Raw genomic sequence first — 25,672 nt, 5'->3', positions numbered from 1 at the left:
ACTGCAGCAAACGTGGCGAACACGTGGGCTTGGTATTACCCGGTGCGGGTGGTTCGATCAATTGAGATCTGGAGCCAAACAAAGAATAACATCATTGGAAATGGGAATTAATTATGAATGGATCGATGAACCGTCTCACTATACGGTGGATCATAGAATAGGATCATTCTCACACCTGAAGCACATCACTGTATTGTATACGCAATAGGATCCCAGCAGCTTGTTCCCAGCGTAATCGAATCAGAATTGCAGGTTAGATACAAGTCCTTTGTTCTCGCTCAAACCTCTCCTCGCTTAAACCTCTCCTCGCTTCATCAGAATATAATATATCGTTCCAAATCGTATATCATTTAACACCCCTTAGATCTTAGTATTCAATATATAATATGGTCAAAAACTCCGAATTGATAGGCAAACAAGCTCCCCCACTTGAATTGCCAAGTATACCAAATGGTGATTTGTACAAACTTCCCATAGGTGAAAAGGTGAGTGCGAAAGACTGGATTGAGCGATCGGATCAATTCTCATGCTAATTTCCCATATAGCCAATAGCTCTATTCTTTGTGAGTAATCATTCATCTGTCTCTGCCGACGCAGATCACTGATGTTTTGTTCCGTGAGGTTAGTTCCCTGCTGCGAACACACCGGGATGTACCAAAGAAGCATGTTCGTTCAGAGATGCTCAAACTCAGAATATCGTATTTAAACGGAGTCCCAATCTGTTGGTAGTGGGTATATCAGGCGGTGAGTGAATTGTACCAAAAATGAGATATTTTGTGTGGACCTTTTCAATCTTTGATTTTTCGATCGATCAACTCTCACTTACTTCCTTTCATACCTGTATCTTCATCTTCAAATGACTTATCAATTCTCTTCCATTCACTCACTTCCATCTGCTCTGCTTTACTTTTGACTAACATTTAATCGTTATGAATATAGACGCAACCACGAAACAATCCCTTTTCGCCGACCAATACAATCTCCCTTATCCCATACTTTCCGACGTCGATAACTCAGCTAGGAAATTATACGGTGTGGGAAAAGCTTTTTTGGGTTTGACGCCAGGACGGGAAACTTTCTTTATTGATGAGAAAGGGATTGTGAAAGGTGTATGCGATAAAGCTCTCGATGTAAAGTGAGTATTCATACTAATATGTTACCATACTACTTTTCATGTCCTTCGATAAAGATAGAACCAGTTTCCTTCTTCTTTTCAATTCGCATGGCGTGGAATTCACTAATATTGAATCTGCCTTGTACAGCGCTCATATCAAATTCGTAGAACAGCATTTATTGGAAATAGAAAAATCCCAAGCTTCCCAAGCTGGGCATACCGACTAATCTCAATTTCGTGATCTCCAACATCATAAAGGATCTGCTTTAAAACACTTTTGTCCACTATGGGTCGATTGCTCACGATCATTAGACTCTTGGATAGATTGCTTTTTCTCTTTCAGGAGAGGATATATAGATATATAGATATATATATATATATATATTGTGAGTTATATGCATCTATGCAAAAATGAGTTGTGTACCATACTATACTATATACCATCGACAATCTGGCCACCCGCCTGATTCCTGATTTCTTCCTCAGATTTCAAACTTTCACCTTCTGTCGTAGGTCTATTCAATTTTTGACCCGATAAAACTTGTCTCACTTCATCTAAAGAGAGAGTCTCATATTCTACCAAAGCATTGGCGAGCTACAACGAAAGTCAAAGTGATGAGCTCAATTGAAGAAGGGCTACAGGGAAATGCTAGAACGTACCGTATGTAATTCCTGCTCGCGAGTCTTCAACAGGTATTTAGCTCGATCCATACCCGTATCCAGGAAACTATCCAATCAGTCCAAATCAGCCTTTGAATCCCATTCACTAAAAGTAAGTTGATGTCCTCACCTCCTAATCTCCGATTCAATCTCATCCTGCTTCTTTCCCGACAAGTACACACTCTCTTCATCACCGTGAGCTACCAATCCTACTTTATCACTGAAACCGTAGCTCTACAAGTTGCAATATTGGATATAGTCAGCCTCTCTCTGCGGCAACGACAATCTATACAGCTGAACTCACTCTGATCATCCTGGCAGCAACATCCGTCGCTCTCTGTAGATCACTCGAGCATCCCGACGTCACATCATCGTGACCGAAGACCATCTCTTCCGCTGCTCTACCTCCTAAAGCCACATCTATCATTGCATTATATTCTCTACGCGTATAAGAATCTGGAATGATGGGTCAGCTTGGTCGACAGAAGACAGAGGGTTCTAAGCTCACCTTTATCCTGTTCGGGTAGCTGGAAAGTGATACCCAAAGCCTGACCTCGAGGCATGATCGTGCTATATGACCATGGAATCGACATCAGAGAAGGAACCTTCACAGTCATCAGTCGAACGGAGGACCACACTCACACTTTATGTAAAGGCATAGCACCTGGCGTGTGTAAAGCCACCAGCGCATGTCCACCTTCATGATAAGCCGTCGCACGTTTAGATTCCTCAGTAACAAAGTGTGATCTTCTCTCAGCACCCATCAAGATACGATCTGTTACCCATTTCCGTAAGCTTGACTTTTCCGCTCAGAAAACTGAGGTAATCCGCTAGCTCACCTTTAGCCCATTCGAAATGTTTCAAACCGACAGTCTTCGCCCCTTCCCTAGAAGCTTTCACAGCAGCTTGGTTCACCAAGTTCTGCAAGTCCGCTCCGCTCATTCCCGGACATCCTCTAGCGATGATCGAGGCATCTACATCAACATCAAAGGCGACTTCTCCCATGTGATGTTTGAGGATCTCAATTCGACCTCGTACATCAGGAAGACCAACGACGACTACCAAAACATATGAATGTCAGCTATATAAACGTGTATACAAGAATCTGTGGTGACTTACCATGTCTATCAAATCTACCTGGTCTAGTTAATGCTTTATCCAAAGATTCGGGAAAGTTGGTAGCGGCGATGATGATGACTCCTTCAGATTGTTCGAAACCGTCTAATTCGACTAAAAGCTGATTCAAAGTCTGCTTCATGTAATGCTAGAGGCAAGGTAAACGAACAGAATCAGCTATTGCACGTAGCATCATCACTAAGGTTCTTTGAGATCAACTTGCTTGATCTTTCGCACTTCGCTTAGAACCAATAGCATCCAATTCATCGATGAATACAATCGCAGGAGCCTTCTTCCGAGCAGCAGCGAATAGTTCTCTGACTCGTTTAGCTAAGCTCACAAAATCTATTATCAGCAAAGTCCTTCAACAGCATATGACTTTACAGGGAGTTCAAGTCACGTAGAAGAAGCATCACTCACCTCCAACACCCACAAACATCTCATCAAAGCTACTTCCCGAAGCGAACAAGAAAGGAACTTCTGCTTCCCCAGCAACAGCTCTGGCCAACATGGTTTTACCTGTTCCCGGTGGACCAGTGAGTAAAACACCTTTGGGTAATTTACCACCAAGGTTTGAGAACTTTTCGGGGTTTTTGAGAAACTCGACGATTTCTTCCAATTCCTATTTCATTCAAAGGCGACATTAGTCATAGATCTTATAGCATCTAGTCGAAAGAAAAGTAGACAATGTAGATCATGAATGTGATGTCATATAAGCTTGTCTATTCTTGGACGTATATGTATTCCACAACCTGCCATTCTGGTAAATGCAGATCGAATGCAAACATCACTCACACTCTTTGCCTCTTCTACACCATGAACATCACTAAATTTGACCACTTTGCCTTCCTCAGGCTCGAATTCCGCCGGACCCGGTCCAGCCTTGAGTAATCCCGTATTCTCCATGATCATCGACATCACAGTCAGAATGATAAATCCCCAAAGTAAGAATCCACCCAGCCATCTGAGGGCTTTCCATGCATTGGCTTGAGGAGTCGCAGGAGCCATTTGGACGTAGAGAGGATTCAAGGCTGAACCGGATGTAGACGAGGCAGATGTACCGGATGAAGATGGGTTACCAGATGATGAAACAGAAGAGGAGAGAAAAGATGATAATGGGGAAGAAGTCGAATTTGTCGATGTGGGAGTTGATAGGGCAGGAGAAGTAGACGAAGATAAGTGAGAAAGAACCGATGTAGAGCTAGGAATACCATTGTTGGAAGGGTTTATTATTGATTCTGACGATATCGTAGCATTTGACGATGATAGGTTCTTCAACAATCCATCTCTCTTCCTTACCATTGAAGAAGCTTCACCCAATCTACCTACTCTCGCTAAGCCATCCAAAAACAAGTTCCACCCTTGTTCATCTTTCAACAAGTTCACACTTCCCACTGTACCATCTTCACTCTCTTCCAAAGCCATAGCCTGGTAATAAGCTACCAACCCATTATATTCCCCTCCATTTGCCAATTCCCTCAAGAGATTAAGTTGTGCTTCGAGATTCTCTGGGGAGTTTTGAGCGGTAGATTCCAATGAGGCTATGCGGGCTTGGAAAGGCGTGAGAGGAGAGTCGGAATCTATGACTGCTTGAGGAGGTGGAGGGGTAGAAGAGGTTGAAGAGGAAGAGGAAGAGCTGAAAATCCCTTTGATAGAGGATGAGGTAGTGAGGGGTCGAGAGAAAGGGATGAAAGGTTTATTTTGGAGCTGTGGATACTTGTGAGCTGTGTTGTCTTTGGATGGACAAGATTTGGACAGGCAAAACGCTCACTCTGATGGGTATCCTATTTGGTACATGACGAGGTGACCTTAGACACTTCGGACCAGCGAGGAGAACGTCCAGCGAATAGACCTGTCGAAATGCCATGATTTGGCGAGGTCTAAGAAAGTGGAAGGTGAGCTTTTCGAGCCTGTTTCCAGGCAGACAGAGACCGTTAGCTCACAGTGAGATACTACTGCACCTTTTTTTGAGATGACCTGTATGTCGAACAAAGTGAGATGAGGAGAGGAAAGATCGAAATGATCGATCGAATTGATGAATCCTGTCTGCTCAGAAAACGAACAACATTGACGAAGCGAATTAACGGGATCAAATTTCATACTGAATTTCATGGTGGCAAGTGCAGCCAGAGTGATCACCCATTCAAGAACAACAACTCCCGATGCATTGTTTGATGTGTATGTACAGGATGAACAACATTATCTACAGTCTATGGAAATGCAACAGGGTAAGATGTGAACTGTGAAACCGAGCAGAAGAACAGAGAAATAAGAGAGTTCATTTCGCTAATTATGTGATTGAATTTAATGAAGCTTGGTGCCAGATTCAACAATCAACTCGACCTATCGCCCATACTGGTACAGCCCATTACCGCCCATATACCCGTTACCCGCCATATTCCCTCCGCCATATATCCCCTGACCCCCTGTCCACTGGGGATGTCCCATTGTACTTGGATTTCGCGTCTGAGCCATCTGAGGTGCAGCGCTATACTGAGCCATATTGGGATTCTGCCAAATGGCCATCTGGTTATTCCACACCTGCTGAGACCACCATATAGCATAAGCCATCGTTCCGGGAGGAGCAGGTGGTCCGGTATTACCATATCCACCATTCTTCGCTGTGTACCTCGGATGATTTGGGTTCAGGAATGAGTCTGGATTTTCACGCAGGAAGGCTTCTTGATCTTTTGGCGATAATCGAGAGAACGCGAGCGACTGTTACACAAAGCATGATAAGCTGACAATAACCAGAAGTCACATTGAATAGCTTACCTCTCTTTCCATTTTCCTCTTTTTTCTGATGAACCACATGACAGCTATTATGATTGCTATACCCAAGATAGCACCGGTAACACCCAAAGCAATAGCCAACTTCTCTCCTTTACTTGCATGATGCGGATCGATGGGTAAATCACTAGGCGTGTGTGTAGATACTTCCGCAAAGACCGTATATCCAGACGATGGAGCAACTGGACCTGGACTGTACGTTGGAGCAGGACCGATGGAAAATGTCTGAGTGGCGAAAAAGGATTCTTGTTGGAGGATCGGCACGGTGCACTGGTTATTTGATGTCTGGTCGGTTATGGTAAGTCAAGTCAGCACAAAAGACATCCGTAGGCCAGAGATGAACCGAATGAGAGAAAGACGCTGCTCCAAGAGAGCACTCATGTCTGATTGTCAGATAGAGAGATGACTCACCACGTTGACCTGCATGTACGTCTGATTGATCACAAACATATACCAACCATGTTCCAGAAAGATAAACGGCCATGCAACAGCGTAGTTCTCCGCTGTTGCTCTGAATTCAATGCGTCACAGGACTATGAGCTAATTCTATCGTTGTACCAGAGAGAGAGGAAGCTCACCCGCATGATCCATCACTCCCCACTGGTATAGCATCTACCGAAGTCGGATCATCCGTCCCTATACTGGGGAATACTGCAACCTGTTTCAATCACTGTAAGCTGCCATCGCATCGAGGACCAATGTATCATTGCCAGCTTACGGTATAATTTGGGAACACCAACAAAGGCTGTACCACCCTCAACCATCCTCCAGCAGTAGGTGCAGGTCTAGGAACAGGATCGAAAAAACCGAAACTGTAATTCAAGCCTGTTTAAAAAATGATCATTAGCTTTACTCACGGATAATTTGAAGAGTAGGACCAACTGACCGGTATATAGATGTGACCAGGGGTTAGGCATGATCAAGCCCATCTTATCTGCCAGAGGTATCGGTGTAGTGGCAGGAGTGAGCTTGTAGGTTTTTGTCATCGTCTCTGTCTTCTGCTGGTCCTCGTCAGGGTAGACAGTCGTTACTGGAGTTATAGTCACTGTGACTGTTTCTATCTCGTCACTACCCGAGGCTTCTTCGGTCGTGGTCACTTGGTCGTCAGAAGGTGGTGCTTCTTCGTCAGTTGCAGCGGATTGATCATCTTGCCGCTGGCGTAAAGTCGGTGGTGGTGTGCGTAGAACATTGTTCAACGTTGTTCTGGTGGGTGTCCGAGCCATCGTGGTCTGCGGAAAGATGATGGCCCCAAGTATGAAAAAGAGAAGAGTCTGTCGGATTGTAAGCACCAGCATTGTGAGCCATGGAGATCGTTAGGTCGTCTCGGAGAAGGAAGTCAAGAAGTGAAAGGAAGTGAAAGAACCAAAGGTCGTGTATGACTTTGTATGGATCAACGACATATCAACCAACTTTTACAGTCTTCAAGGTGAACCACCTCCACCTTGAGCTGCTTTACGTAATTGATAAGTGTGTCCAGGAACCAAGGAATGAGGAACGCATGTGTGTATATTTGTGGAATGACGCAATGCACGCAAGTCATACGACCATACTCATAATCCCATTTTAACCCTGCAATCCTCACCCTCCTCTTGACAACAAACAAACGTTTATCCTGCTCTTCTCTTTTCCTTTTTTATTCTCTTTCTTCTTCAACAAGGTATCTCTTTGAGACACTCATCCCAAAGCACAATGTCAAGCATCACAGACGGTCTCGTCATCAAGGTGAGTATCTCCCCACCTATACAGCCAACCCTTGCGAGAAAGGCCTCTTGGCTATCTCCGGCATCCTCCTCACTTTCCCCTTTGCCACCATCATCTCGTCGACCACCATCTTAAAAGCTAACACTCCATCCACGTACATAGCTAGTCAACATCGTTGTCTATGCCGTTTCACTCGGTTCCAACGTATACTCGGTCGCTGGACCAGAGGACATGTACGGTTCAAGTAAGGTAACCTACATCACTCCCTCTTAGTAAGTTGTCCACCTTCATTCCAAAGGAGCATCTCAAAGTCATCCTTCACAACGTCCATCTATTCCAATTATACCCTTTCAATCTTGTTTCTTTTTCCCAAAGCTAATTCTGTCAAAAACACAGCTACGCATTCTACGTATGGTCCCTTATCCATCTCTTATTACTCGGAACGATAATCTTCCAATTCACTTCTCGAGGCAAAGCCGTCATTGTCGATTCCATCTCTTGGAGATTCGCTCTACTCGGTATCTTCAACTCGGTCTACATCTTCTTCTGGTCCAGACATTGGTACATCCTCGCATTCGTCTTATCACTCTTGGTCTCTGCTACAGTCTCTCAGATCTACTATGTAGTGAAGAGAGATCACTCCGATAGGGAGTCACTGGGAGAGGAGGCTTTCGTTCATCTTCCATTCTCACTTTATCATGGATGTGAGTCTTTCCCGCTCTCAGCTAGTAACCTTCACGCCAATATCCGTGAGGAGGAGTCGTAGCTGATATTCATTGCTTTTTCGATTTCAGGGACCATCGTCCTAGTCGTCTTGTCGCTCTTCGAAGCATTCGGCGTCAACGCACACACCCACAAAGCAGGAATCTGGACCAAGATCTTTGTATTCCTCGCTTTCGTTTTCCTTGAAACTACCGCTGCGGCCTACGCTTTCGCAAGTAAAGAAGGTGATGCGGCTGGTGCGGCCGCCATCACTTGGGCCTTGTTTGCTATCTGTGAGTGGATTGGCTTATTAGCTGGACAGCTATCGTGTTCGTCAATATCTCAGCTGATGTAATCCCCGCAATGCAGTCATCCACCAAACTAGCTCCAAGTTTATTCATTGGTCCGCGTTCGCCTTCTTCCTTTTATCCCTCTTGGCAATTATCAAATCTCTGATGTGAGCTGATTATTGCAAGTGTATTGAGTGACGCAAAATGCTGATGGGTCTGTCTGTACAGCGCCACTGTCAGAGGTAACGGCACTTTGTTACACGACGAGGAGAGAGCTCCTCTTGTCTCTGGATCCTCCTAAACCGTAGAGCAGAGATAGTTCTTTCACTGATCATACCGGATTGGGAGACCTGTAAGGTAGCAGAAGAATTAGAAAACTGTGAGGCGATAGTAACTGAAAGAAAGGGTGAGGAGAAGGGAAACTTTGAAGGAAACACGATTCCAAGACTTGATTCATCGAAAGTAGAACTTGATGAGTAATGAAATAATGCAATTGTGTCTATCTACGAGTATCTTGATGCATTCGGTACATGCACGCAAACTTTCGATTTATATATCCTGGAAAGGAGTATCAATCAAACTACATCTGCCTGAGATCGTAAATTAATTCACTTTTATCCTCTTACTCCTTCTTTCCCCTTGACTGCCACCCGACGGAGGATCTCTCTGCTTAGCACCCTTCTTACTTGGAGGTTCCGACCTCTTGGTCACTGACGCTGGTCTTTCTTTCTTTGTAGAGTCCGTCGTGACACTCGGTTTAGGCTTTTGAATCGCATCTGCATCACCTTTGCTTTTCTTCATGGCCGGCGTCGACGACTTCGATTTTCCTTTTTGTTTCTGATCGATTAGATCCTCCCATCCTCCATGTTGTCCCAATTTGACTATACTCTCGAAAGCCAGTTGTTCGACAGGTTGAACACCTAAATACGCACCACCATAAGAATTGATCAGCCAAAGATCCGATTGAAAGAACAACTTTGAAATTTCATATATTGACGGACTAATCGCCCAGATGAACTCACTTAATCTCCCTCGATTGACAAGTTGCATAGACCGTATAGCTTCCAACCCATCTTTACCTATATACGATATCTCTTTCGGTAAAGCGGATGAAGGAGAGAGGGTGGCGAGATGTTTGATTAGTTGTAGAGTTGGTGGATGAGCGAGACGACGAATAAATCCTACGTCGACCTACAATTCGATTTTCAAATCAGGTTAGCACAAGGATGACTATGTGATCACGAAAGGACCAATGATCCAATTACTTGGCGTGTTTACCGTATTGAGAAGATAGGCAGTACCAGATCACTCACCATATACCATGTTGGATCATCTTCCTTCGATTTAGGATCATGATACGGATGTTTACTAATTCACACACCACGAGTCATCAATTACAGTATCACTTTGGAGTGAGCTGAGGCGATTTGGGACATACGGATCCCAAGCTGTATCTATTCACCCCAGAATGATATATTTAGCTGGAACGCTTAGACATACGAAATCTTTAGGAAAGAAACGATTAGACTAACAATCTGGATATCCTTCTTTCGCTATCTCTGCAATTGCGAATACCCCTATCTCACCGTACGCATCATCAGGTCAGCTTTACATTGAGCACGGGTGTCGACAAGCAGCTGACCTGGGACTTTACAATTACTATGGTAGAACAGTACCTGTTTCAGAGCTCAAATCAGCAACTATCATCTACTGACAGATCGGGGTTCATTCACGAAGCTTACCTGGTCACCTAGTTTCATACGCTCTTTCATGATCTTCTTCGCTTCGTGATTCCTAACTCCTATCACCGGATTTCAGTATAAATCACCTGGGCTAGATGAGAACTCTGAGAATTGGTGTTGACTTACCGTCCCATGGTGAAGTTCTGATCCTCAGATAGTGTGATCAGCTTAACAATCCAAAGGTAAAACGGATATGCAGCTGATCCTGACCCACCCTATCTTCTCAAAATCATCTACCGAGAACTGGCCAATCACTTCATATCAGCTGACATAACTTGGTATGATTGTAAATCGTGTTGGACCCACCTTTACATCTTTGCCCTTGACTATCCTCGAATCGGGCTCGGCTTTCATCAACCAGGGCATCTGGCTGCTCTTTTATTGATCAGTGTGGTGATATATATACATCTTACTTGAAAAGCGAATTGGGGTTCATATCGGTTTTGTTGTCAACAAACATCACATCACATCACTGGGATGGGTCATTTTCGGTGATCGCCGATCGACAAGAGGTAAGTTATGCGTGCCTGGAGATGAAGATGATCAGAATATTTTAAATTTCCACGGTTGTCATTGAGGTGTCTTTCGATTATTTTGGATTTGCTCGAGATTACTTTGTTATCATTGTTTTGGGACGAAGCAAGTAAGAGTACTGCATTCACCGTATCAGTTGGCAAGAAGCAGTAGGTGATTGCACAAGCGGTCGAATCCTCAGCCTCTATAGCAATCACTCGTATCGATAACCTAGATCAGGAAGCCGAATTTTCAAGATGTCCTCAAATCACGTTACCTTTGATGAGAATCCTCATGCTCAGCCTGAAGCTGGACCGTCTACTTCCCATTCGGCAGGACCATCTATACATCCCGATAGATTGGCCTTGAACGCCATACCAGTGGAAGTAAAGAAAAGTAAGAACAAGGTATGTCCAACTTCAATCCCTCAATCCCGTCTGTCCGAGCTTTCAGCCGTGAAGACCAGCTGACATGTTATGTCAAATTTATTTAGAGTGAAGCTCAGAAAAATCGAGAGAAGAAGAAATTGAAGAAAAGAAGGAAAATCGAAAAAGCAAAGAAAGCTTCTGCGCCCAAGACGAATAAGAAAGAATGGAAACCTGATCCAGTGTTGGAAGCGCTCAAGAAATCCACTACCAATAATGCCGTGACAAACTTGTCAAATGGAATAGACGAAAAGCAGAGCTTACAGAAGGATGAAGGAGGTGATGAAGATGGGGAGAAAAAAGTAGACGGAACGATAAATGGGGAAAGTGAAAGAGAGAAAAGACGGCGAGAGAAAAGGGAGAAGAGGGAAAGGAGGGAAAGGAAAGAGAAAAGAAAATTAGAGAGGGAAGCAAAGCTTAGCGCTGCCAGTACATCTGCTTTACCGGAGACGAAATCAGGTGTAGAACTGCAAGATCAACAAGAGGATGTACCTATGGAAGAAGATTCGCAACCAGCATCGGTGGAGCAGCACGACGATGAAGTGGGATCTGATGATGAAGAGGAAAAAGGAGAAGATCAAGCGGAGAAACAGCCTTCTCCCGAACCCCTCGAAGCCTTCCCCTTACCTCGCTCAGCACCCGCTCCAGCACCTGAGATACTGGCCAAACAGGGTTTACCATCTGGTCTGGAAGATGCAGAATTCATTGATCAGTCTCTAAGAATTGGACTAGATGATCTAAAAGCTCCTGTTAAGACTGTTTTGGGTGAGGTGAAAGAGATTAAGACGATAAGTGAGAGGATGAAAGGGAAGTTGAGAGAAACGGGAGTGGAAGATCTGTTTGCTGGTGAGTGACTATCATAAATTTTCTCCCAATGTGAATTGCAGGAACCTATAATTATATCAGTAATGTTCCTAGTCGTATATTCGTCGTGCTTTATCACTAATCAAATCATTTTTGCGATATTCTTTCTCGTCAATTGCTGACATCCAATATACACATGATACAGTCCAAGCTGCCATCCTCCCTCACCTGCTCTCTCTTCGCCTCAATCCACTCCCCTACGATCGACTACATGATTATCTGATCTCCGCTCCTACTGGATCAGGTAAAACTCTCGCTTACGCTATACCTATCATCGAAATCCTCTCACAACGGATAACAACGAGGTTGAGAGCGTTGATAGTGCTTCCGACTAGAGATTTGGTAATTCAAGTTAGGGAAACTCTGGAGGTGCTCGCGAAAGGGACGGGACTCAATGTGAGTTATATCGGGAAGTAGGATGAGAAAGAGAGGGTCGGCAAACATATAACATCGATACAGACATGGCTGACCTGTTGTGCTCCCATCTTTCTTCAATCAGATCGGTGCAGTCACAGGTCAACACTCGTTCACACAAGAACAATCTCAGTTAGTCGCCGATATGGAAACTCCGTAAGTATAGTCAAGATACCCCAAGCGTCATCCAAAATCACCATCGACTAGCTGACCTATATGTATATGTGTGAATAGATTGTTAGGCGGATCATCCAAGTTGGATATCCTGATTGCCACTCCAGGTAGATTGATAGATCATTTACAATCTACACCCAATTTCACTTTACAGCATCTACGATTTCTAGTAGGTCTTCTTCTTCCTATCGTCTCTCAATACCACTCTGACCAATTATACAATCATCAACCAGAGAACCAGACAAAGCTGATTACATCAATTTGGCTTGTGATAGATAATAGACGAAGCGGATAGATTGTTAAATCAATCGTTCCAAAATTGGTTATCCCAGGTATTATCATATATCAATCCACCTGATCCACCTAGACCACTGCCTGAAGGCTTTTTAGTGCAACCATGGGACAAAGTCGCTCCTTCGTGGATGGAAGGGTTGGGGTTGATAGATAGGAAAGAAGAATGGAATGAACGTCCGCCCGTGACCGTGAGTGAGAATTTTCTTCGGACATATCCAAAGTATCCTTTGCTTTTCACCAATCCATGGCAGAGCAAAGCATCATGATGAAGAGTAAATGAACTGACCATCTATTTCCACATCCAACGCAGTGTCAAAAACTCTTATTCTCCGCTACTCTCACTCGTGATCCCTCAAAAGTCGCCGCTCTTTCATTGACCTCACCCAAATACTATATCATCCAATCTACCAACCTTCCCTCCATACCATACAACATAGGCGAAACATTCTCTTTCCCTTCTACCCTCTCTGAGAAAATGTTGATCCTTCCTTCTGCGCTGAAACCACTCAACCTCATCCACTTGATCTACTCGACGGAATTCGGTATATCGAATGGTCTGATTTTCACGAAATCTGTTGAGAGTTCTCAGAGGTTATTGAATCTGTTACAGTTCTTCAATGATGCGTTTATATCAGGTGGAAAGAAGGTGGTTGTCAAGGGGTATACGGGTGAACTGAAGAGTTCGGAAAGGAAGAGGATATTAAGTGATTTTAGTGAAGGGAAAATCAATCTGTAAGTTCAGCTATGAGATCATAATAACTATACTCTGCATATTTATCCCATTTCTCAGTTCGTTCGACGTTCACTGACTGAGTCATGGTTCATCATAGACTCGTTTGCTCCGATCTTATCGCTCGAGGAATGGACTTACCTTCAGTTGCCAACGTGATATCGTACGACGTACCCCTAGATATGAGGAAATATGTTCATAGAGTCGGTCGAACAGCCAGAGCAGGTAGGGAAGGGACTGCCTGGACGTTGGTAGAGAAACAGGAGGTGAGTAAGACGGTTTCAATCACTTCTTTCAGTCATGGGCATATTGTGTCAGACCTCAAAACTGATAATGCTGAATCGCCGTACAGGCTCTGCATTTCAAAGGGATGATGAATACGGCTGGACATCTCAAGGCGATTAGGAAAGTGAAAGTCAAAGAAGATGATTTGAGCGATTATAAAGAGAGTTATGAGGTACGTGCTATGCCCCATTTCAGCTTTTTTTTTTTTTCCACCGTCGTGATGTCCGAAGCGAGGAGCGGTTGGCTTATGTGATGATGTATGTTAGATCGCTATGAAGAGGTTGAAAGAGTTCTACGGCAGGGATACTTAAGAAGCCAGCCATCTAGGCTTTGGATGAGGGGGAGGACATCTAACAGCTCGAAATTGCAAATCTATGGCATGCGGATGCCCATCATATCCTGCCAATCGTTATGTCATTATCATCATTTTACACAAGAGTAATATACAACATAGCGTTATTTGTTTGGGGACGGTCATCCTATGAAGCAGCATTTCATCAGCATACAATACCACTTATCCCTTGGGGTAATGGTCATTCACGAATTTTTGTGATTCACAACGACCTTGGTGTGGTGGAAGGTGACTGATGCATGCCAAATGTCAAGGTACTCACGATAATCTAATCCGATACTTCAACTTCTGTTCATTGACGTTTCAAACTCCAATTTCGTTTCAAAGGCATAGATTATTATGCCGCATCCTGGTCTTTGTTTCGAGGTAGATCTCCAACCAATCCTTCTATCTCTTTCAGTATAGCTTGAATATCTTGATTACTAGCTAAACTTCCATCTGTATTTGTGTCTTTGACTTTTCGCACCAACTCATCACCTGTTGACCGTATCTTCTCTGATGATTCTACAAATTGACCAAACAACACACGTGCACATGTGTCAGCTACTTTCCCCGTAAGCTATTCGAGCGCATTGCATTGAATCAGACTTACCTTTCGCGAGTATCATCAGTTCCAATCTCCTCTTCCCACGTTTCAATTCCTCTAATACCAGCCCAATCTCATCGCCCTTTGGTATATCCTCATGGGGTACTTTGATATCGTTGACAGATATCGAGTCTATCAATTGTTCAATCTTGGAGAAAGATTCTTGTAATTCGCCGACTATAGATAGCAGTTGGGGAGTACGGGAATTCAATTTTGATATCGTATCTCCAGCTGAGAAAAGCTATTGTACGCATCATCAAGATTATATCAGTAAATTGGTTTGAGTCGTATATGAATGTAGGTGAGGATAAAAGTTTACCTGATGATGATGGTTGTATACTAAACTATGTCTAGATCCTTCTAAATTACCTATATCTAATAATCTCAAGTGGTCATATCAGCTATCCCATATGAGAAAAATGAATATAAGAAAGCTGAGAAATGGGCTCACCTGCATTTAAGATTGATGCTTTCTCCATCAATTTCTTGAGATTACTCTTCGATATCAGATCTTCATAATATGCAGAAGGGTTAAATGAATTGGAATCTGCGATTTGTTAACCAACTTTCTTGCCGATCGGAGGGGGTACAAGGAAGTTTGACTAACCTATATCCAATGGTTTCCCATTTGCAGTATCCGAAGGCGAGTCAACAGTCTGACCTGATCCGGGACCTTCCTTGATACCGTAAAAATTCCTAAATTGTTCTCTCCTTGCTTTACGCTGTTCAGCACTGGCAGCGCCAATCGCACTACTTCCTCTCCTCATTTCCCCTGGTGTCCCCCCGCCAGAATCCGTGAAGGTGCTGATCCTCCGGGGAGGTGTCGATCGAGGGGGCATCTCGGAATACTTTCGAGGTATGGGCGAGGATGACATGATGCTTGCTTGCGTGTGTGCGTGATTGAAGTATGATGCTGTATTCAAGGTTGTAGATATACAGTGTTGTGTTATACTGGTAGTCATCTACTGATCAGGTGGTGAGGGGTGATCACGTGACGTGCATCCGCACGAGTGTAAACCCTGGATTTCATCTTTTCGAACAACGGGAAAACTGACGATGGGCCTATATCCTATATCCCACTCGTAATCCTTTGTTCATCATCAACCTATACGCAATCGTATAGCAAACATCAACCCAAATCCTTCTTTGTTCTCTATACCTATCAGCAGGACTCAAGCAGACCGCTGGTCGAATACATAGAAGCAATAACAGCTCAAGATCAAAACGAAAAGGGACTTTCCCGCATCAACGAAAAAAACGACATCTCTCTGTCCCGAAACCAACCACAAAGAACATTACTAAGACATCTACCGTTCCCTTCCTCACAACAACTTGGGGATCATCTGATATCATTCGACCGAGTCCCATACGGACATCCAACCACTCCATAAATATATGCTTATAGTTTAGAATCTAAGCAAATTAAATATATCTCTAGATCCCAATCACATCATGTCCGCCGCCACCCTCCCCCCACAAGCTTCCACAGCCAACGCCAATGCCCTTGCCGATGCACTAGCAGCGGCCTCCATCTCATCCTCTTCATCTCCCAAACCAGATGATAGTCAGGAACTTGAGGATGGTGAGATCAGAGATGAAGATGACCAAGAACAGGATGATGGCAAGGTGAAGACTGTCTTTGATGATGCCAGTCGATTCAATGTCAAGGTGAGTAATGACTTTTATCTGTCATAAATGGACGGGGGTGAGCAGATGTTGCAGGCAGTGGTATGGAGGGCGACATTTCGTTGTGGAATGTCAGATGATCCACGAGGGCGAAGCGCTGCTATCATCCATCTGTTATCTTGTACATCTACTGACACACGTTATCAACCCACCTCGTAGCACCCCCTCTACTCAACCTGGACGTTATTCTTCGACTCACCACAGTCAAAACTTTTACCCAAGACACCTTCGTCTACACCCGCTACTCCCTCAGGAACACATGGTGAGTTGGTACTTCCATTTGATTTGGCTTTTTGCGATTCAACCTCAGCCACTATACCCGTGATATTCTTTTAGCATCGAAGATCGAATTGCTAATATCTGATTTTCAATGAACTGTTAGGCGGATGGATGGAAGATATCCGAAAAGTAGTCGCATTTGACTCCGTCGAAGAATTCTGGGGGTTATACAACAACATCATCCCGCCTTCGCAACTACCTGGTAAAGCCAATTACTATCTGTTCAAGGTGAGTCATTCCTCACAATCTTCTTCCTCGGCAAGGGGCTGTGAGCTGATTTTCCTCATGCTCAGGACGGTATCATGCCCGCGTGGGAAGACCCAAAGAACAAGAATGGTGGTAAATGGTCTATCCAAGTGCCCAAAGAGAAGAGTAAAGGTGCGATTGATAAGATGTGGCTTTATACCGTGAGTGTCTGCGATCTGTTTTGTAAATGTGTTGCACTGTATTCATTATCAGTTGGATGAAATGATGCTAAATGTTATGATTTTGGACTCTTTATAGATGCTCGCTGCCATCGGTGAGACTTTCGAAACCCCCCTTCCTGGACCAAATGACAAAGAAGCTCCCGCTCCAACCCAATCGGACTTGGTGACCGGTGTGATCGTGTCTTCGAGACCTGCTTTGTAAGTGATGTTGCTTGGACCGAAGTAGTCGAACAATTGTGTGTATCTTGCTAATCCTTTGTCTTATCTTTCTCCTTCCTCCGTTGGCACATCGACGTATCAAATATCCTCCCTTCCCTTCATTACTTCCTACCCGTTGTTATGACTTCACACTACACAGCTACCGTATCTCAATCTGGACCCGATCCGCACCCGACACAGCCCTTACCGACTCTGACCCATTGATGGCTCGGATCCTCACCATCGGTAAACACTTCAAGGTCTCCGTATTGGGATATGAGCTCGATCAGAAGTTGGTCACTGGTGGATTCCAGTCTGAAATCATGTTTGAGAGGTGAGTGCAGTCCATTTGTTGAGATCGTTTCAGAATGGTTATTTGCTGATACACATTTTTGCGACCGTCATAGTCATAAGGACAGTGAGAAGAAGGGTAACAAGAACAAGATTATCATCTAAGTGAAAGGTCGAAGGAGATTGTCATCACCCGAGGAGGATAGCACGAAAGGCTGAGAATATGATATGCAAGGTGGAAAGGTGTTATGTCGATGTGGTCAGGTATTGAAGTTATTTATACTGTTATCAAGTCATAATCATTTTTTATACCAATATCATCTTATCTCTTCCAAAAGAAGTACTTTGTGCATTTATTCTATCATCATACATGCATATGTACAATATTACTACTTTACAATTGTGAGCTATAGGCGATAGATCATACAAATGGTCAGACGAGGAATACCAGCAGATGCTGATTGTACAGTACTCGTACAGTGTTGTCTCTCAAATACAAAAACAAATGCAAACACAAACACAACTACACCAGTATGGTACAAAAGCCATTGAATGGATTATTGACCACGGCATGAGCATCACCTTTTCGCTTCTATCCGGTATATACCCTCAGCCAACCTTGCACTCCAGCTCGACAGACCAAACATTTTGGACCCTCATCGTCCCCACCACCTATCTGTCGTCCTATACCGTTCCAAGTATCGCTCATGTCAATTCTACCACCTTGATTCATACTCTCTTCCTTCCCTCGGTCTTGCTGTGATCGTAAGATCCCTTGACCAGTATATTCTCCTCCTAGATGATTTTCTACCGGAGGTCTATACCCTCCTAATCCCAATTTCCGAGATTTGGGATGATTCAGCGTAGCTCGATAGAGAATCTGATTATAAGGGATCCTCGAGCAGTCCGTTTCTGTCTCTGTCTCGGTCTCCGATTCTATCTGTCGTTCAGATATGTTTGCAGGGATGCGATCGTTGGATGATAGAGTTATAGGTGGAGTAGGATACTTGAATTTGGTGAATCGATGGATGAGGAGGGGAGCACAGATGTAACATAGATTTAGATGACAGCCTATAAACATATGTTAGCTTGGGGATGACAGGTCGGGTCTCATCATGTCTGATTTCTTTTGATATAAGATGAGATGTATTGAGTTGAGATAGACTTACAAGGTAATAACACAGCAGAAGGCGGTCTATCAAGACATAAGAGACATAAAGGATAAGGTCGTTCGTGGTTCTTTTCCTTCTCGACCTCCTTGTTCACCGACCGATTTTGGTGCTTGGATACTATCACCTCATCTTCAGATGGAATATCATCTAGTATGGTAGGAGTGTCCGATTCTACTGAAGATGATAGAGCTGGCAATGGTCGATCTGCTGTGGGGGTAGGACTAGGACTAGTTGAGGTTGGGATGGCACGAGATCGTCTGGCTGTATCTAGCTCTGAACCTATACAAGATAAGTCGAAAGGGCTCATATTGAATACAAATCTGGAGGCTGTCGGTAGGCGATAGATGAGGTAGGATTCATATCCTCATATTGACCTATCATGGTGCATGTATTTGTATCATACGAGTATAGTGCATGTGTTGTAACTAAGTTCGTGATCATGTGCTCAGTGTTGATCAGTTACGTAGCTGGAATGATCACCGGCACCGGTTAAAGGGTACTAACCCCCCCCCCCCCCCCCTCCACTCTCCTCTCCCCTCTCATCAGGTGGCATGACCACATGTGATCAATTCCGTCTCCAAAAAATGTTATATGCTGTGTAGTGCTATGTGACAGACACTCCACTCCTCCTTAGTAGCCTGAACAGATTGCAGACCCATATAGTTGAAGTGTAAAAGATAGAAGATGGTCTGGTAGGACAATTGTGAGATATTTCAAAGTACGACCAGTCAAGATTACCTTCTTTTCTTCTGCACTGTTCAGTACACTTTGCCACTAGGGACAGACAGTATGGATGGAATGGTGTGGTATGTCATGGTATATATGGTGTAAGACACCGATATATACTGAGCGTCTCATCCTATCTTCTCCAAATCTTCTCTACAATAACTTACTGACTCGATATGACTCACCCTAACCTAACCCATCATGCTATAACGACTGACACCTCTTCTTTACCCTCACCTACCACACAAGACTCGACCTCCGCAGTTGACAACAACAGTACAGGATCTTTACCAGTATCATACTCCAAATCGAGTGAGCTTATCGGAGACACGAGATTCCTCAGATACCGACCCGTTCCATCTAAGATGCAAAGACGCCATGGATGTACACAAGGGCTCTTACCTTCATCCTCGACCTACTTTCCTTCCTCAGGTGGAGGAGAGCGAGGTATAACTGAAATTCCTGAATCTGAAATTGAAGTACGATTGCCAAAAGGGTATATTCACATATACTTTCACGTCATCATCCACTCTTCGAGGAAATACCAAGATGACTCTCACCGCTCCCAAAGTCGATGCATGGATGAGAGCCGTCGAACATTCCACTTTCCCCAGTGAAGAGGAATTGAAAGTGATTGAAGGTACCACAGAAGCAAAGGTCTTCCGAAAGAAAAGTGTCCTGGTGGGGATGATCGGGGATATTCTAGAGGAGGACGGAGTATCGATTCAGGATGCTGTTAAGACTTACAGAGAGTCTTCGGCAAAGAACAAGGATGATTGGGATTGGAACTTGTTTACTGACTAGACGTCAGAGAATACTTTGGCCTAGTCCGAATACGACTGATCACAACGATTATGGATGCACAGGAATACCGTACAGAGCATCTGGTCCTTTGATCGTTCTCATGATCCGCTGGTCGTGGAAGGGTATTGGATGTGTATGAGTACGAGTATCATCTCCCCAGATCGGGAATCCTTTGAGCATCAGAAGTTTAGAACACTATACGACGGCGGACCACCATTTCAGTAATGACAAATCACCATAGCGTATCTCACAAGCAATCGATGACATTTCCAGAACGAACCGTTGTCTTTCTTTACATTCTACATTCGATTTGCATTGCATACAGTGATTCGTTCTACAAATCAGAAATCAGAGTGCGGCTTGGTATTATGTCTACAGATACTAGATCACCCTCATCCCTAAACCCATCCGACAAAGCGTCTTCAACAGAATTGGGAGAAATTCTACCGGTTCAACATGATCCGTCTAAGTCAAGATATTACATCGAGACTCAATGGGGAAGTATAAGCGCATTATCTGATGAACAAGTTAGAATAGTCAAGGGTATGAGAAGAACTGAGTCTGGTACTGGCTATGGCTCAGAAGGAGGATCTCATCCAAATACTGAGTCCAAGAATGAGATCGATGGCGTGAATGATTCTGTTGATAAAGATACCGTCCAGCCTGATTCTCAGTTCCTACGAGATGGCGAGAACATCTTGGGCACCAGCGATCATGCAAACATGCATCCTTCCTATGTAGGCAGAACAACTTTCCCAAGTAAGATGCAACAACGAAGAGCACAACAGATGATCAACACCCAAAGAATCAAAAACAGAAAGATCCACACAACTAGATCGCGAACTCAAGTTGAGAAAGATTCATTAGGCTCTGGCTCTGATGATCCTACCCTTGTTATTCAAAGTGATCATGATGTTAATACTACGATCTTGTCCAGCGTTACTTCTAGTGATTCCGGTAAGAATTATAAGATCGGAAATAGAGAAATGAAAGCGTTGTTGAAAAGTTAATTTTGATGGAGATCTGAATTTTTATATTCAATGATCGCTCAATTTTCACTTCCTTCGCTTCGCTTAAGTATTTCAAAATCAGTATTCTATTCGAATCCCATATACGGATATCTTGTATATCTGATACCAAGAAAATCTCATATGCTACATATTGTCTATAATCAAACAATCGTACCTATCAAGCACGTACAGAACCGATTACCACACCGATTAAACCTGATAACTTTCCGAACTATCTCTAACATCTTTCGCCTCATTACGTATCTGACCTTGCCATACACCCAACTCCATACCCATTTCCCATCCTACTCTTTCTTCTTCGTCATCGCCATACCGCTGTTGGTCCTGCATGTGCTGCTGATCCGGAGGGACAGGCATCTGGATTATCACTCCCATCTGCACTGGTTCACCTGCAGATACGTTTTTATTGACTTGCGTAATTTGTGGGACTAGAACTTCTGAGGGTGAAGGTGATGACCGTTGACGGAAGCCGAATAGCGGTCTGGGGGAGGATACTTGAGGTGGGTTGGAGGATGCGGAAGGTGGTGGAGAGGAGAGAAGAAGGGATTGGATGGATATTGGCTGCGGTTAAATGGTCATTGATTAGCATAATATCATGAAAAAAGAACATCTGGGTCGGGTAATAGGATCTTTGTCGAAAATGTTCAGAAGCAAATATGCTTTTCCCAAACATTCCCGAGAACAGCAATTCTGGATCAACATGATCCATCTGACTCACCTCGGCACTATCCAGCCCATCCTGCAACCTATTCTCATTCTCCCAAACCACACAATCGTAAATCTTGGGCTTCAGCTTCAACTTTTCCTTATCCCTTTCTCTTTCTCTACGTCTATTCATCTCGCTCTCCAGATTACCCAGTCTGTCAAACCCTTCTGATGTCCAGGTTGTTAGTCCCGCCAGACGCCAATAGGGATCAATGACAGGTTGAGGGATTGGTTCGCCTCTTGCTAGAGCGATTTGAGTAGCTGTTCGATAACGCCTTCTCATCCTTACTGCTCTCAGAGCCAGACACCCTGCGAGAATTAAGAAGAGTACTAGGATACCTAGGAACTGCAGTTGGATAAATCAGCTTATTGCCTCGTTCATTTATGCTTGATTCCGCCATGAAGACCAACGATAGATCGGGACGAGTCTGAAATGCAATTGACGGAATATTGATGCGCAGTAAGGCAAACTCTTCCCACTATTAAATGATCATCCCATGCCAGATAGTCATACATCCGCTCATCGCCTTCCACTGAATCTCCGTCTGAGTCCCAGCCATCACTTTGACCAGAGTGAACAATCGAAAGACAAGAATAGCACACTCACGACCAGATAATAAACATTCGGACTACCCGCCCTATCATCATTACTATTACCCCTTGACCCACTCTGAGTGGGAAACAATCCCCTCGTACTACTCGCTTCTCCACTTTCGGTGGCTGTTCCCGCAAAGAGGGGAGTGTCGGATGTAGAGCTGGTACTCATCGCATTGGGATTATATCCTAAGTTCCTTCTCCGTAAAGTGGAATTAGAGGGGCCGACAAGTCCAGATGTGAATGGGATTGCAGACGGCCCCGATCTGGTTGGAAGTTGAGAAACCAGTTTGCCTATAATTGTACTAGCTGGGCTTTGAGCAGAGTGTTGCTTCTGATTTGAATGAGAAAATTCGTCGAACGGGTGAACGATCCTTTGATGTTGGAAGATAACCAACGGGAATTGATATTGCGATTGGTTTTGGTTTGTTGATATTGGTTATCGCCGGTTTCAAGATGTCTTAAACTGATTGATTCAAGGTATGTAGAACAACAAGATAGTTCAGTAAGTATAGGTATGTTGATATTTCTTGGATGGGCAATGTTGGTCTCTCCAGAAATGTGAGATGAGAGATGAGACACAAGTTTAGATAAGTTGAAAGGAAAATAGCAGAATCAGTGAGAAATGACGAATTTCAACTCTTGAAACGAAAACAACGTAAAGTGGCAAATCTAACTTATATATATCAGCACATCCCCAAAGTGATCACGATGGGCCAGACATGTTATCGATATATGCATGTATACAACTCTTGTCATTTACTATCCCTGTCATCGCGATGATCCATAGTGCTCTGATCTATAGTATGCAATGGATCATACATAGTTGATAGAGAGATTCACACTGACTGGTAAAGCCGGATCGGTAACCACGATACCTTCTTCATCCCCTAACAAATCTACAAGCAATTTATCGAGATTCGATTTAGTGGCTTTGTACACGTCCGGAGGTGAAGGCCAGAACAGTGCGCCTTTCGAATATGATAAGGAAGGTTTGGAGATTTGTCTGTGACATGATATCGCATCGATCAGCTCAACATTTCACGAGGACTTTAGGGTAGCTTTCGCGAGAGAAATGTCCATACAGACAGAATTTAAAGATTGCACCCAACAGGAATTGACGGAAGTGAATGGATAGATAATCACTCACAGATCCTGTCTATTCGTCAAACTCTCGATGAACCTCTCCAAAGTCCAGTCCTTACCCGCGTCAGCAGTCAAGCTTTCTCCACCGCAGACTGGACATTCGGGTCGTTTCTCATGTTCGAAAGTATAGGTATACACCGAATCATTGCCGACATACTACACAAATCGCAAGTATGAGCTTGAAATCACCTCTTGTATCGGAAAAGGAAAAGCGAGCTCACCATCATGTAATTGTTGAGATATGGTGCGCAAGCGGTAGCTATCTTAAGCGCTTCGTTGCAGCATGAAGCTAAATAGTAAATCAGCTCAGTCTTCGAATGCCTACGATCTAGCTATACATAACTGACCAGCTATGATAGCATTTGTACTCGCTATAGCAGGGATGATATTCTTGACGACACCCTGAGTCAGAGCCCAAGTGACACCTTCGATCTTGAATTGAGCTGCTCGAGCGGATGCTTGTTGGTATAACCATTCTATGTGATCGGGATCATCCGTATCTAGCTTTTTGTCTGGAACAACAGAGCAGCTGTTCAGATATGTTATACTGGTATGAGATATCCAGCTGAACATGACCTACCCTTATGTACCTTCGGCCATTCTAGTACACTTGCCCATTCTATACAGTGTTCAGGTAATCGAGGGGTATTGGCGATGGTACAGATAGGGAATGCAGTGGGAGGGGTGAGCATATCGATCTATCAAAACGTAGAGCAACATTGATCAGCTACTTCACTAGCGATAGTCCGGATAGAGCTAGGGCTGACTTACCGAGCATTCATAACAGGACGTGACAGTAGGTAAAATAACTCTAGCTTGACCTTTAAAACCCTCCGTTCCACCATCGATCAAAGGTTTCAATTGCTCTTCATCCTCCTGAGCCATCTGTACGAGTGTAGCATTGATCCATCTTCTAGCTGATATACTGTCTAAGCCAGCTACGACGATGTTGAACTGTTCGTAGAATGATAAAGGATGATCCTGGATTTTTCCATGATATCTGAGAACAGATAAACTCAGCTTACGATCGTCTCATAATGAGTCGGCATGGAAATAAAACAGCTGAGGTGTGATCACGTACGGAGTAACTTTCACGCCCGGTACTCTGTTCATGACGAACTCGGCAGCCACAAGAGCTTTTGATTTACCTACATCTGATTCCCTGTGAGAACACGCTTCGTGAGCTTACTTCGATTATAGAATGGCGAAAAAAGGCTCACCTGAATAAGAATTGACGATTGAGATTCGAGATATCGATAGTGTCCATATCGATCACATGGATATCATTGAATCCAGCTATTCCCATCATATGACATCAGCTCGTCAACCATAGCTTGAAAAAACTACCCCGCTAGCTGACGTACTTAAAGCAAGGTTCTGTAAGATCTCACATCCCAGCCCTCCCGCACCAATTACCAATATCTTACTCTGATTCCTCAAAAAATCTTTGCTCTGTGAATCACTACAGTTATCAGCTGTTTGACGAAATCTCACACGACCTCCAACTGACTTACACCTTGTCCACCCTCAAACCTTTCATCAGTCCATGGTCCCCTCCGATCGAGGATCTTATCGATGCTGGCAAACCTACTCTCATCGGCGAGGTACGAAGCGAACTTTGAGCTTGATGCGACTCCGTTTGGCGTGCCGTTGTGGACTGCTGCTGTCATTGTTGCTTGTGCGAAATGTATAGCTCATGAAAGAAGAGGAAGAGGGAGAGGGAGAGGGAGATATGGTGTAGAGTCGTTGAGGTAAGCAGATGAGGGCCCCGTGCTTTGTCCAGCGGAGTATGTTTGGAACTCCGCTGTCCGCTCATCACGTGACTTTTGAGATTTCTGTTTTCACGACCGTCCAGTCCAG

The 25,672-nt window shown here is 44.0% G+C and overlaps 13 protein-coding genes across 13 annotated transcripts; 6 read left to right on the top strand and 7 right to left on the bottom strand.

The window, feature by feature from the left end:
* Positions 1–386: 386 nt before the first annotated feature.
* I203_100273 (uncharacterized protein) lies at positions 387–1,341 on the top strand (the record flags this gene model as incomplete). The annotated part of the gene is made up of 5 exons (XM_019149124.1): positions 387–485; positions 546–563; positions 627–744; positions 940–1,135; positions 1,263–1,341. The coding sequence occupies 5 exons, from the start codon at positions 387–389 to the stop codon at positions 1,339–1,341; spliced, it is 510 nt and encodes a 169-aa protein (XP_019001651.1).
* Positions 1,342–1,547: 206 nt separating this feature from the next.
* I203_100272 (uncharacterized protein) lies at positions 1,548–4,757 on the bottom strand (the record flags this gene model as incomplete). The annotated part of the gene is made up of 12 exons (XM_019149125.2): positions 1,548–1,709; positions 1,775–1,841; positions 1,905–2,008; positions 2,079–2,230; positions 2,283–2,344; positions 2,417–2,549; positions 2,614–2,832; positions 2,894–3,038; positions 3,114–3,220; positions 3,311–3,512; positions 3,686–4,597; positions 4,662–4,757. The coding sequence occupies 12 exons, from the start codon at positions 4,755–4,757 to the stop codon at positions 1,548–1,550; spliced, it is 2,361 nt and encodes a 786-aa protein (XP_019001652.2).
* Positions 4,758–5,233: 476 nt separating this feature from the next.
* On the bottom strand, positions 5,234–6,903 carry I203_100271 (uncharacterized protein; the record flags this gene model as incomplete). Its single annotated transcript, XM_019149127.1, has 6 exons — positions 5,234–5,608; positions 5,666–5,965; positions 6,092–6,191; positions 6,259–6,338; positions 6,399–6,505; positions 6,567–6,903. 6 exons carry the CDS (start codon positions 6,901–6,903, stop codon positions 5,234–5,236), a joined length of 1,299 nt encoding a protein of 432 aa, XP_019001654.1.
* Positions 6,904–7,369: 466 nt separating this feature from the next.
* I203_100270 (uncharacterized protein) lies at positions 7,370–8,674 on the top strand (the record flags this gene model as incomplete). The annotated part of the gene is made up of 6 exons (XM_019149128.1): positions 7,370–7,402; positions 7,544–7,653; positions 7,778–8,085; positions 8,176–8,376; positions 8,453–8,540; positions 8,602–8,674. 6 exons carry the CDS (start codon positions 7,370–7,372, stop codon positions 8,672–8,674), a joined length of 813 nt encoding a protein of 270 aa, XP_019001655.1.
* Positions 8,675–8,976: 302 nt separating this feature from the next.
* On the bottom strand, positions 8,977–10,481 carry I203_100269 (uncharacterized protein; the record flags this gene model as incomplete). The annotated part of the gene is made up of 10 exons (XM_019149129.1): positions 8,977–9,293; positions 9,396–9,564; positions 9,687–9,741; positions 9,812–9,827; positions 9,906–9,950; positions 10,016–10,049; positions 10,116–10,174; positions 10,242–10,258; positions 10,330–10,358; positions 10,422–10,481. 10 exons carry the CDS (start codon positions 10,479–10,481, stop codon positions 8,977–8,979), a joined length of 801 nt encoding a protein of 266 aa, XP_019001656.1.
* Positions 10,482–10,885: 404 nt separating this feature from the next.
* Positions 10,886–14,125, top strand: I203_100268 (uncharacterized protein; the record flags this gene model as incomplete). The annotated part of the gene is made up of 10 exons (XM_019149130.1): positions 10,886–11,035; positions 11,122–11,899; positions 12,063–12,313; positions 12,417–12,487; positions 12,566–12,674; positions 12,781–12,987; positions 13,110–13,531; positions 13,630–13,795; positions 13,882–13,986; positions 14,081–14,125. 10 exons carry the CDS (start codon positions 10,886–10,888, stop codon positions 14,123–14,125), a joined length of 2,304 nt encoding a protein of 767 aa, XP_019001657.1.
* A 378-nt stretch (positions 14,126–14,503) lies between these two features.
* On the bottom strand, positions 14,504–15,627 carry I203_100267 (uncharacterized protein; the record flags this gene model as incomplete). Its single annotated transcript, XM_019149131.1, has 5 exons — positions 14,504–14,670; positions 14,759–14,993; positions 15,072–15,127; positions 15,204–15,299; positions 15,360–15,627. 5 exons carry the CDS (start codon positions 15,625–15,627, stop codon positions 14,504–14,506), a joined length of 822 nt encoding a protein of 273 aa, XP_019001658.1.
* A 577-nt stretch (positions 15,628–16,204) lies between these two features.
* Positions 16,205–17,799, top strand: I203_100266 (uncharacterized protein; the record flags this gene model as incomplete). The annotated part of the gene is made up of 7 exons (XM_019149132.1): positions 16,205–16,420; positions 16,598–16,700; positions 16,821–16,945; positions 17,011–17,124; positions 17,222–17,343; positions 17,504–17,677; positions 17,751–17,799. The coding sequence occupies 7 exons, from the start codon at positions 16,205–16,207 to the stop codon at positions 17,797–17,799; spliced, it is 903 nt and encodes a 300-aa protein (XP_019001659.1).
* Positions 17,800–18,226: 427 nt separating this feature from the next.
* Positions 18,227–19,113, bottom strand: I203_100265 (uncharacterized protein; the record flags this gene model as incomplete). Its single annotated transcript, XM_019149133.1, has 2 exons — positions 18,227–18,705; positions 18,804–19,113. 2 exons carry the CDS (start codon positions 19,111–19,113, stop codon positions 18,227–18,229), a joined length of 789 nt encoding a protein of 262 aa, XP_019001660.1.
* A 595-nt stretch (positions 19,114–19,708) lies between these two features.
* I203_100264 (uncharacterized protein) lies at positions 19,709–20,336 on the top strand (the record flags this gene model as incomplete). The annotated part of the gene is made up of 2 exons (XM_019149134.1): positions 19,709–20,011; positions 20,082–20,336. The coding sequence occupies 2 exons, from the start codon at positions 19,709–19,711 to the stop codon at positions 20,334–20,336; spliced, it is 558 nt and encodes a 185-aa protein (XP_019001661.1).
* Positions 20,337–20,704: 368 nt separating this feature from the next.
* On the top strand, positions 20,705–21,346 carry I203_100263 (uncharacterized protein; the record flags this gene model as incomplete). Its single annotated transcript, XM_019149135.1, has 1 exon — positions 20,705–21,346. The coding sequence occupies one exon, from the start codon at positions 20,705–20,707 to the stop codon at positions 21,344–21,346; it is 642 nt and encodes a 213-aa protein (XP_019001662.1).
* Positions 21,347–21,556: 210 nt separating this feature from the next.
* Positions 21,557–22,838, bottom strand: I203_100262 (uncharacterized protein; the record flags this gene model as incomplete). The annotated part of the gene is made up of 3 exons (XM_019149136.1): positions 21,557–21,928; positions 22,086–22,418; positions 22,680–22,838. 3 exons carry the CDS (start codon positions 22,836–22,838, stop codon positions 21,557–21,559), a joined length of 864 nt encoding a protein of 287 aa, XP_019001663.1.
* Positions 22,839–23,482: 644 nt separating this feature from the next.
* I203_100261 (uncharacterized protein) lies at positions 23,483–25,482 on the bottom strand (the record flags this gene model as incomplete). The annotated part of the gene is made up of 10 exons (XM_019149137.1): positions 23,483–23,672; positions 23,817–23,968; positions 24,034–24,101; positions 24,160–24,324; positions 24,393–24,510; positions 24,584–24,812; positions 24,894–24,974; positions 25,033–25,108; positions 25,177–25,264; positions 25,327–25,482. 10 exons carry the CDS (start codon positions 25,480–25,482, stop codon positions 23,483–23,485), a joined length of 1,323 nt encoding a protein of 440 aa, XP_019001664.1.
* Between the last annotated feature and the right edge of the window lie 190 nt (positions 25,483–25,672).

Source organism: Kwoniella mangroviensis (assembly GCF_000507465.2).
Source record: "Kwoniella mangroviensis CBS 8507 chromosome 1 map unlocalized Ctg01, whole genome shotgun sequence".
In the NCBI taxonomy this organism is placed as follows: Eukaryota; Fungi; Basidiomycota; class Tremellomycetes; order Tremellales; family Cryptococcaceae; genus Kwoniella; species Kwoniella mangrovensis.
Note: the sequence above shows the minus strand (reverse complement) of the source record. Positions and strands in the feature narration are given on the sequence as shown.